The sequence below is a fragment of the Melanostigma gelatinosum genome (assembly GCF_949748355.1).
Source record: "Melanostigma gelatinosum genome assembly, chromosome: 13".
In the NCBI taxonomy this organism is placed as follows: domain Eukaryota; kingdom Metazoa; phylum Chordata; class Actinopteri; order Perciformes; family Zoarcidae; genus Melanostigma; species Melanostigma gelatinosum.
Genome location: NC_136646.1, coordinates 14247492 through 14258785, shown reverse-complemented (window position 1 = coordinate 14258785; position 11294 = coordinate 14247492). Strand labels below are relative to the sequence as shown.

The 11294-nt window shown below is 43.6% G+C and overlaps 1 protein-coding gene across 1 annotated transcript; it reads right to left on the bottom strand.

Moving 5' to 3' along the window:
- Window positions 1-3517: 3517 nt before the first annotated feature.
- On the bottom strand, window positions 3518-9778 carry gfap (glial fibrillary acidic protein; the record flags this gene model as incomplete). Its single annotated transcript, XM_079281092.1, has 9 exons — window positions 3518-5541; window positions 5768-5850; window positions 6240-6283; window positions 6377-6597; window positions 6779-6904; window positions 7027-7188; window positions 7317-7412; window positions 7508-7568; window positions 9294-9778. The coding sequence occupies 9 exons, from the start codon at window positions 9776-9778 to the stop codon at window positions 5500-5502; spliced, it is 1320 nt and encodes a 439-aa protein (XP_079137218.1). The 3' UTR covers window positions 3518-5499.
- Window positions 9779-11294: the final 1516 nt, after the last annotated feature.

Genomic DNA, 11294 nt, shown 5'->3' with positions numbered 1-11294 from the left:
CAGGGCAAAAACGGAAGTACATATCGATTGACTTTCAAAGTAGAGGCAATGTCTTTCTGTTCCTCTGATTACAAGCTAAGTTGGAATTTGTTTCAATGCCTCATAAAGGTAGCTGACACGGGCTGTATGAGTGGATATTTAGTCATGTAGCCATGGCATGCCTTCCCTAATTTGAGTAGTTTAGTGGTAGTCCGAAATAAGTTATTTGTTACATTCCCAACATTTTTTACAGCGTTCCAAAATCCCCACATTTTGTAATTCAGTATAGTGCCCTGAAATCCTTGCAATGGGATTTGTTTTTCTCTCACAATCACTGAATTTGTTTATATTTATTATGCCTCATATGACATTTCAATGCCATTTTGGTTATATTTATATATAGTCAGGTTGTTGTTATAGTGCCTTCAAATGCTTCCAAAATCTACTCTAAGCCTATGACATTTTAGAGTGGAAGGCTATAATAAAATAAGATGTTGTAAAAGGGGCAATGATTCGGGGACAAATCATTTCTGGATATGTTGGGATTTGGGGACATTGCATGACTTAACACAAAGTATCTCTTAATAATGTGATGTTTTATTTTGAAATCCACTTCCTGGAGTGATGTTTGTTACATCGTGGATGACTTGATGGTGGTCTGACACTGACAGAGTGCAGACCCTCATCAGTCTACTCTGCTTAACTCCACATCACAAGTCTCTGAGCTCAAAATAGCAGCATCCTCTCTCTCTCTCTCTGTCCGTGGCTGCCATCACACTTCTGGAGTATTATATCAATCTATAGTCATGATAAGCTTTTGAGAGAGTGTGTGTGTGTGTGTGTGTGTGTGTGTGTGTGTGTGTGTGTGTGTGTGTGTGTGTGTGTGTGTGTGTGTGTGTGTGTGTGTGTGTGTGTGTGTGTGTGTGTGTGTGTGTGTGTGAGCATGGTATCTTGTCCTCTTTGAACCCTTCAGAAAATTAAAATGTTTGTATGTTGAAGCATCCTCTTTCTCTGGTCTTCAGACTAACTTTCTGCATTACAAATGTGATTAATTCAGACTTTCAAAACACAAAAACACTTCAATGACGTGTGTTTTCACCTGAACTTCAGTCGTATGACTTTAAGAGACTACGATCATCTCCCTGAACCTCACGAGGAGACATTTAATTGGCACAAGCTGAGTATTCAGAGACACAGCAGACGTCCAGGCGTTTCAATTGTATACCTACCGGTACTTAAAGGTCACATGATGAGGCTGAAAGTGGCTTCTTGACACACACACTCACTGCACATTGTTAGTTTTGTTTGGGAATAGCTGCCACAAAAGAGTTTCCTTGACCAGCTAGGCTGAGTGATGTTTACTGGAGGCCAGTCTATACTTCCTCTTTCTCAATATGTCTCCACTGGCAACACGGACACAGCACCTTAATTGATCTAATAGCCTTAATTGTTATTTTCAGTGGATATTTGAGATTTACTGAGTCTATATGTGACCGATTGTTGAAATCATTAAAACAGAGGTCTTAAGGAGACCATTCCATGATCCTCTACGCTGGTACTTTGGTGACTTAAGTAGTAGGTTGGTGACCTATGCGTCGGAGAAGTCATCGCTCCACTTTGTCTGTCGTGAAATATGTTTGGGCGATACAGCGGTTCAGTCTGTAAAGGGTGTTTGGAGATCAGAGGTGGCTTCACGGTCCCGGCAGACAGGCTGAGGTGGTTTGCTCTGTGTTCTGTCTCAACGGCCTTGATGAAATGAGGGCTAAAATTAACCCAAGGAGCACACATGCCTTGCCATGACCCCTTCGTGTGAGAGCCAAGTAAGACAGGAATGTGCACTATGAGGGCAGCGAAAGACAAAGAGCTGTAAAGACAATGAGAGTTGGCTGCAAACACTGCACGATAAGTGTGAGTTTGGAGGACCAGCTGCAGAATCCCACTTGTTACTTCCTCACATAAGAACTGAAAATGCAAATGTAAAAGTTTTAAGCATTTTAAGCACTTCACCAAGGACGTTGTATTTCTGTTTGTGTTTTTTAACAGCAGGATATGTTAAACTTGAAATGCATATGAAACTGTATAAACCGTGTTTAGGGCTGTTGCATTATGAATGGTAAAGAAAACGTGACCGTGTCATTTTATGTTTTCTATTTACATGACAGCTGTTGACACCACGCACCTGCTGTGGGAAGATGAAAAGCTTAAATATGTTCATCTTCGATCCCTTCCCAGCAACTCCTGGATGGAAAAGTGTTTCAGAGCCAGACGACCCGACTGCCTGAGAGTTTTATCTGCCTGGAATTCCTTCAGCTCAGGGTTGACTTCAGTGCAGACCTGAGACCCACCATTCCTCTGATAAGAGTGCAAAACAGATACAGTGCAAAGTGTACTTTACACGCAGTTACAGTTCACGTTCAGTCACACTTCAATACACACATTATCCCAGAGAATGCTGCATTATATGAGGGGTTTTCTCACAAATATCAGTTGATTAAACAAGTTAAAACATTTAGCCACTAACGGCACATTATGTGTCGGTGAAATGCTTCGATATTCTGGACTTCCATGTTGGGTCTTTAAAATACTTGGAGTCATTTACACAAATGGAACCATGCTAAGATGCATTTGTAATTAGTTTTCATATTGAGAAGGTTTCTGATGTTGTCAAGCCTTCATTATGTTGTTGTTGAATGTCGATAAAGGCAGACGATGAAAAAGGAGAGGGCATAACAATGAGCCTTCAATTCTTTTCATTTAGTCTCAGCCTCTTTGAAAATCCTCTACCAGCTGTTTCTTCAAATTAAAATAACATATAAAATGTATACATTTCCCAGTATATCATATAACACATAAACACCTCTTGAATCCTTACAAACAGAACAGTCACCATACTGAGTGTTAAGTTGGTTCAAGCTCGAAAGAAACGTCAATATTTGTTGTAGCAAATAGAGTCAATCAGATCCAAGATGTGCAACAATTCTTATATTGTGATTATAATCATTCTTCGCTGCCGGCTGTGAAGAAAAACCTTCTTAACATTCTTCCAATGAAAGAGAGGAGGGACAGGGGAAAAACCTTGTGAAGTGCCATTTTTGGGAAACATGGGTTCAGGTGTTTGGCAATCCAGTGCCAGTGTTCAACTGCATCTCGGGCAGTTCTATTTTCGGCTGCAATTATCTTTCTGCCAGGATATACAGTAACACTTGTAATGAGCCGGGATATTACAGCAAGTGAACCCACCTGCTCAGCAGCAGGACCTGCCCCACGTGCAGCAACAATCAGTCGAGATGATGAATAGTGTCTGTCTGCTGCTGTCATCCCTCCAGTCGCCTCAAGTTACCTGTCAGCATATATAACCCTCATTTCCCTGATAACCTTGATACGAAATCTAACATCTATTCATATCGAATCTAACTTTTGATGGAGGAGATTGATAAATGTCAGCATCGAATCAGAAGTAAACGCACACGACTACGGACGCATGAACTAACATGAAATATGGATGGAATGCTTACAAACGAAAAAAAGAGACATCAACTCTAATAACCATGTTTTATTGTTGTTAATTTAACATCGCAGCGTGCAGCATTGGTCAGAGCTAACATTATATCCCACCTGCAGAGGGTTCTTCCCCCCCCAAAAAAGCAGGATTCATCTGTGTCTCTGCTACAAGACGTTCTATCATTAAAACAAACAAATAAAGGGAACACAAGGGAGGGCTGCATGTTATTGGGAGAAACAGGACCAGGGGTTGAGTGACAGGAGTGGAAGTTGTGGAGGGGAGCAGGTGGGAGGCACATGGGAGCACAGATTCACAGCGTGTCCTTGGCGACGAGCACAAGCGACAGAGCCAGCTTCGGTGTAGCATCACTTTCATTAGCGGCAGGGCCTGTCAGCACGGCTTCAGTCAGCGGGACTTCCAACAGCGCAGGAGGCTTGGATCACAGTGTTTGAGCTGTGACATCCATCCGTCCTTCCTCTGGGTCTCCTTTTCCTTTTCACCCCTGCATCCTCCCCTTCAAAACATTGAAAACAAATAAGGGATTCTGTTGCTGTGGGATTTGTTGGAGGTTATCTCCACAGCACTTTCCGCTGTCTCTGCATCTCTCTCTCTCTCTCTCTCGCTCTGCTATCAGACAAACACTACAGAAATTGGCCGGTGAATTTGGGAGGAGGGATATCGGTGGAGGAAATGGAGGCCTGGAGGACACGACAGCTTCCAAACACCTCCAACCTGAATCTGTGCCCATCACCCCTGCTGGATGGCATGCCCTGGCGCCTCCTGGAGTCAAAACATGTCTTATCAGGTGGTGTTCAAGAGAGAAGACGCCACCAGCTGGGTGTGTGATGAATAGAGGATGCGCAGAAGAGCAGAAGTGAAGCGATGGAGGAAAGTTGTTCTGCGAGATAATGAAAATCCTGACGCCTAAACGAATACATCAAACATCATACCTTTGATTGAGTTTGGGCTCTACAGTGATCTCATCTTGAATGCCTGTCAGCTGTCTCTGTGTTTCTGATGTCTTTGAGATTTTTTTGGTTTTCGCTAACATATCTTGCTTGACTCCTGTGTTCCTCCCTGGTGTCAGTAAAGGTGAATATACTGTATATGTCTGTAAACTCAATGGCAATGTCTACAGATCACTGACTGTCCAGTTTGTCGTACATAACACGTGTTGTCGTATCACCTGGTTTTGCAGTTTTACCCTTTAAAAAGCAGCAATAGCAGATTGTTTGGCTGCTCTGTGAGGTTCACGGTTGTAACATGAGAAAAAGTTCCATCAACAAAACACAGAATTGAGTTTGATGATTTCCACCCAGCTCTGATCTGAGCACACGTCTAATCAGCCAGAGGTGAGACAGGCATGCGCTAATTGAAAACACCTCTGCAGGTTATACAAGCAGCAACTCACAAGCAGAGGCGGCTGCAGCTGTAGCACAAATTAATGAAATGCAAAATAGCACCAGGTAAGGTAAAAAAAATAAAAACCCTACAACACAGTCCAAATTTAACTGCAAACACATACCTCTCATTTCTTGCCTCAATCCAATTCTGGTCTCTGCAAAAAACTCAACTTCCTCTTTTACTTCTCTTGGCACATTTCACATACCGTACACATAACCACAAGTCAACCTCCGCCATGCTACATATTAGCCGAACGCAATCGCTACTGATCAAGGCCTCTTCTATGGCAGCTACTCTGAAACAATGCTAAGCATCTGGGCTGTCAGTCAGAATTAAAATCAAAACAAGTTACCAGTGATTTCCAATCGTTTTTACTGGAACAGGCTACAGATCATCTAAGATGGGTGACCTACTTACTTACAGCTGTACGAAAGCTGAATAAAGATGTTTTTGGGGAGGTCTATGAGTAATTAATGGCTATGTCATGGGTGTAGGGCAGTAAAGGTGATGATGAAAGGAGAGAAAAGGGAAATAAAGTGAAGACTGATGGGGCAGCTTTGGGGTTTGGAAACAATACGTTGTAATGATCCTCAGATCATGAGGAGGACTGAGCTTTAAGGAAGATCTTTGCGTTCCGTTGTTGATTCCTTAATGATCTGAAAAGAAAAGACACCAGAGTTAAAAATAGAAAAGTAACAAATCCCAAGTGAGTTTTTCCAGCATATGACATCAGGTGTGTTGAGCGACAGTGAATGAGTGTGAAAACCTATACTGATGGGTTCAACATTGCCCTCCAGAGGGACTGAGTGAGAGGTGCAATGTGCAGATTGGCCCGCTTCAGTGTGTGTGAGTTGAACTGTGCTGTTTTGAAAAAGCACATACCTCCCCATCTCTGGTCTCAACCGTTCGAACCAGGATTCTCCTCTTCACGTGCGCCTCCGGGGGTTTAGTGTCCAGGTTAGTATCTAACAGATGAAAGTGCAGTCCCAAGAAATACAAGTTCATTATCCTCTTGTTCAATGACGTCGCAGTAAGCCATCAGGTACTGTTACACACAGTTAACGCAGTGTATTTAAAGGATGGGGACATAAGAGTGACCGCCCCTAAAACAATCACAAATCCATCAAGGAATGTCAGAATAGTTCAGAATGAAGACGGCCCACTGAGAGTCAGTTTCCTGTATCTGTGTCAGGTGGGTCTCGCCACTGCCCCGCCCCTTTCAGGGACCAGCAGCAGGTCCTGAGTCTATTAACTCCAATAGGAGCAGTGAACATGAACACAGATTATGACCGATTATTTCATAGCCACCCAAAGAAATATTAGACCCATTTGTCCCATCACATTTCATACTGACCTCTAAACTGTAGGTTGGAAAAGCTCTGAACTGGAATGGTGATCCTGGATGAAGAAGAAGGGAGAATATTTACTGTCACTACTTGTTTACATTTGTTGATTGTGTCAAACGCAACAGTCTGCCGAGCTCTGGCTCACCTGCTCTCCTCTCCCTCCAGCAGCTTCCTGTAGGTGGCGATCTCGATGTCCAGGGCCAGCTTGACGTTGAGGAGGTCCTGGTACTCCTGCAGGTGTCTCGCCATCTCCTCCTTCAGAGCGTGGATGTCCTCCTCCAGACGGTTCACTGTATCCTGGTAACCAGAAGTCTCCCTGGCGAAGCGGTCCTCCATCTCCCGGAGCTGGCGCTCCAGAGACTCGTTCTCGAAGAGGAGAGACAAAGCCGAGTAATGAACACCACGTCTAATGTAGCAGACTGTAGTTGATTGAGGCTTTATTTTAATGTTCGACACTGATGTCTGACTTCACTGTAATTGTGTGGAGTCAAAACACGAGCAAGTATCACCCTAACACGTTGTGTTTTCTGAGGTTAAGTCTACTCACTGTCCCCCTGAGAGCCTCAAGATCGCAGGTCACCCCTTGGAGCTGATGCCGGTACTCATTGGCCTCCTGTTTGGCTTGGCGCAGGGCTTCTGTGTTTCGATTGGCTGCATCTGTCAGGTCAGCAAACTGCATACAAAAGGCAAATACCGTAGTCCAAAAGCCTGTAAGCGTCTCCTCAAAATAGTTTTGACTCTACTTCTCTTTTTCCCCCCACACTTCATGAAAGGCATATCTTTGAGTCTTCTGACCTTGGATCGGTACCAGTCCTCCGTCTCCTGCATGTTTGAGGAGGCCATGGTTTCATATTGGACCCTGATGTCCCTCAGAGCACCAGTCAGGTCTGGTTTGGATACATCCAGGTCAACGTGCACCTGTTGGATCACGATCTGCTCCTGTATCTCACGCAGCTCCTGAGAGGGGGTAAGGTAGAGGAAGAAGTGAAGAAAAGTTCCAATGAGGTGGTTACGCGTGGTTAAAGGTACAGGTAGTGATCCTTAAAGTTGATTGAGAATGCTTTTTATTTCAATTGTATTCTTACCTCATCATGAGTCTTCTTCAGGAAGTTTATCTCTTCCTGCAGGGCATCGATCTTCCTCTCCAACTGGATCCGATTGAGAGCCGCCTCATCCACATCCTATGTGAAGAATGAGGCACACAGAGGAAAGAGGGTGGACAGTCAGACATAATGAATTTAGAAAGGAATTCAAAAGGAAATATCAGCCGAATTACCTGTCTGTAGGCATTCAGATTGTTTTCTGCATCCTGACGGAGGCCAATCTCATCTTGCAACCTATAGGTCGCAAAAGAAGAGTTTGAAATAAAGTTCTTCACAGGTGATCCACACAAAAAAAACTGCTTATTTTCCTGCTGTCGTTCAAGAAAAATCAGTTTAACACTGTGCTGCAGTTTATATAGTTTAATTACATGTTAACAAATGTCAACAACTCTTTGTTCTATTGAAGCAGTACCTTAATCATTTTTAATTCTCAATTAACAGGAAAACACATCATATATCATTAACGACACATTTCTTTTGGATATTTTCAAACAACGAAAATCCATCAAATATCGTTTTTGATCTCATGCCTGTCATTATTGTTTTGTCTGCCAGTAAAAGAGAAACAAACATACAGTTTTCCCCAATTCAAACGAGACATTCCTGCATATTAACAGTCAAACTGTGGAAACCGAAAACCCATTCCAAGCATTTTGATCCGACTTTGACTGTGAGCTTCAGGGCTGCTGCTCGTGCTTCAGGACACGACGGGGGCTCAGCTGAAAGGGCAGCTTCTGCATCGCTACACATGCACTCCAATCTAACAGCCAGAGGCCTTTCCCACGGGATGGCGCTCACACACACACACACACACACACACACGCACAGACTCTGTATAGCTTCATGCAGGGTTTGCTGAATGGTATCACAAAAGTGACCTTTCACCTTCTCAGCCACGGGCATCACTATTCACTCTGCCTTCTTTCAGGGGACCGGCAGCTGCGTAGTAATCAGAGTGCAGAGGAGTCGGCTTTTCCACCCTCAAGGACATTAAATCACTTATTGCCCGCACTAAATTAAATCATAGATTCATGCCACATGTGCTCCATAGATTAAAAAAAAAAATGAACTGGATTTGCGACTGCAGTGAATTAGTGTTTTGGAGTAACTGGACTCGGCCTGGCTGCCTGCGTCCTTTGTGGAAGGCTGCCATTGTGTTTGCCTCATTCCTCCACACTCACTCAATGGCGACGAGGGGTTCAGTCAGGATCAAGTTTGAAAAGAGGGATCCAGGAGTAACGCTCGGTCAGAGCTCAGGGGTCTGCCTTCCAATGAATCAGAGACCAACAAAATCTGCATATAAATGCATTCTTAATTTAAAAAAAAAATTAAAAAAATCAGCTGTGCAACAAACATGTCTTATTTTGTTTTGAGAGACCTCAGATATAAGCAAACTGAATTTATTTTTCTACCATCCTGGTATTTTACAAAACAGCATCAACATTAAAACAGAGCGACGTTGACCAAAAGCGGTCAACGTCAAAAGCTACTTTGAACCAAAAAGATGCACAGAAGAGGAAAACAAAACAAAAATGTCTTGCACACTTTACAGGAGATGAAACAGAAATACAGAGAGTGAAACCCCAGATATAGGGACAAAGCAGTGAGGAGTTTGGTGCTCATTCCCTCCTGTTAAATGGCGTTTTTATTCGTTTTATTAGTTAATCTAAATTTTAAACCAAGTGCCCTATGAACATGTTTTAATGTTTTAAATACATATTCCTATTGTCCACAAAGCTCTGCAGGACTTTTTTCTTCATTTATACTGTATATTATCCATTGAGCTGACCTCCAAACTTTCAATACATTTTTGAAGTTCCAAATTGAACTTAAATGTATTGTCATCATCAGAAAGTACACAAGCAAGAATGCAAAACAAGTGGTTTGCAACAGTCAGTCACGTTAAGACAATAAGACATCAACGTGGCGCTACATGAGTCCCGCCCTGCCTCCTCCTACCTCTGCTGGAGCATGCTCAGATCTGCAGCCAGGTTGTCCTTCTCTATCTCCTGCCGAGCTTTGCCGGCAGTGAGACCGTCCACCTGTCTGCGCAGCTCTCTCAGCTCCTCCTGGTAGATGTCCCCCAGGCGGCTGGGCTCCTTCACCTTCAGCTGGTTCAGCTCTCCCACCAGCACCTTGTTCTGCTGCTCCAAAAGGCGCACCTTCTCTATGAAGCTGGCGAAGCGGTCATTCAGGCCCATCATCTCAATCTTCTCGTTGGTGCGTGTCTCCTTGTAGTGGGCCTTCATCAGGGAGTCAGCTGGGAAGTCCAGCCGGTTCACGGGGCTCCCCAAGGAGATCCGGGACATGGGGCTGGAGTAGGTGACGTTGCGAGGGGTGCCATGCCAGGAGATGCGGTTGGAAGAATTCCGGACACCTATGCTGCCCGAGCCCTGAGGCCCAAAACGCTTCCTGTACGAGGACTGGACTCTGTGACTATCCATGGTGTGGAATGAAGCTCACTCAGGGCACAAACAAGGTTTTTATAGAGGCAGGCGAAGCCCCCCCAAGTCCAAAGCAGAGGCCACAGGGTGCGGCAGAGAGAAAGGAGGGTGGCAGGCAGTGAATGGGACAAAAAGGGAGAGCGAAGGGGTGGTTTACATGACACTCAAAGAGCTGTGTGCCAGGGATTGTCTGTGCTCGTCCACTCAACTACAAATGCTTCTTGGCTTTCTCCCTCTCTCCCCCCGCCCTCTACTCCTCTACCCAGGCCTGTGACTCACTCACGCTCTCTCTCGCTCTTACTTTCACCCTTTTCTCTCTTTCTATCTGTTCCAGCTTAATGAAAGGGAATTTGTGTGACAGGGTCTGGTCACCAATTCAACCTGACCACACATGCGCTCTCACAAAAGCAGAAGGTTTGATGGAACAAAGGGGCGGAGCTGCTTCACACTCTAATCAGAGAACGCAACAACAGAATCACAGTCAAAGCAGATCAATTAAGACTCGTGGGAGGTAGAGTGAAACATCAAATGTTTTATTGTGTTGCACAATGTCCAACAAATAAGCCTGCGGGATTTTGTGGAATTACACCTCCACTAAGGAGACAAACAGCATGTAGGAGGACAGAACCTGAAAGCTTTTTTCTCTCCTCCTTGGATCACAGTTTATTACATAACAAGGACATAACAACCTACAATTATTCCCTCAACACATGCTGACTCGAATGGGAAAATGATCATGGAATTAGATTTGTCTTTGATTAAAGTGATTTCATCAACAATTTTCCATATAACATAAATGGACAATTTTCCATATAACTCTGTGCTCTTATCTCAGTTTTCTTCCCGCTTTGTTTAAAATCAGTTTTTAATTGTAGCTGTTATTTTATTCGGTCAGGTGTTCTCAACGAATACTTTACATGCACCTTGTTGAGGGATAGTAATCAACTATGATTATCACAAATGTTACAAAATAAGAACTCGTAGCAGTTGAAATTAAACAACCGAAGTCACCCTTCCAACCTTTGATAGTATCATTTACCTACTTTCTGTTTTATTACTAACTTCATTTTGGTGTGTTGTGAAAAAGAAATAAGTTAAGACAGAAGCAAATGATTGGAGCTAGAATATCATTGAAATAAGATTACCAAATATTTGTCACACTTTGGACAAAAACTTTCTCGGCTGACCGGTGAGTATTGCAAAAGGGAATTTTGTGCCATGAAACGTTTTTTAAATATTGATAATATGTTAATAATAGAATTTTGTACACAAAATGAAGCATGTGCCACTTCGCACCAATACACATATAGTGTGTATCGAACACCAGAGCCAACGTCCTGGAACACATGGATGAATGTAATGTGTCCATGTTCTTGCTACGATTAATCAGCTCAGCAACGCGACAAAACAGCATCACACATAACGGTCCATCGACAGTTGGTTGACCACCATGCTGCAGGAGCACAAGCACGCTCTTATGTTTGCATGGGTAGTTTGTAGCCGAGGACTCTGGGGT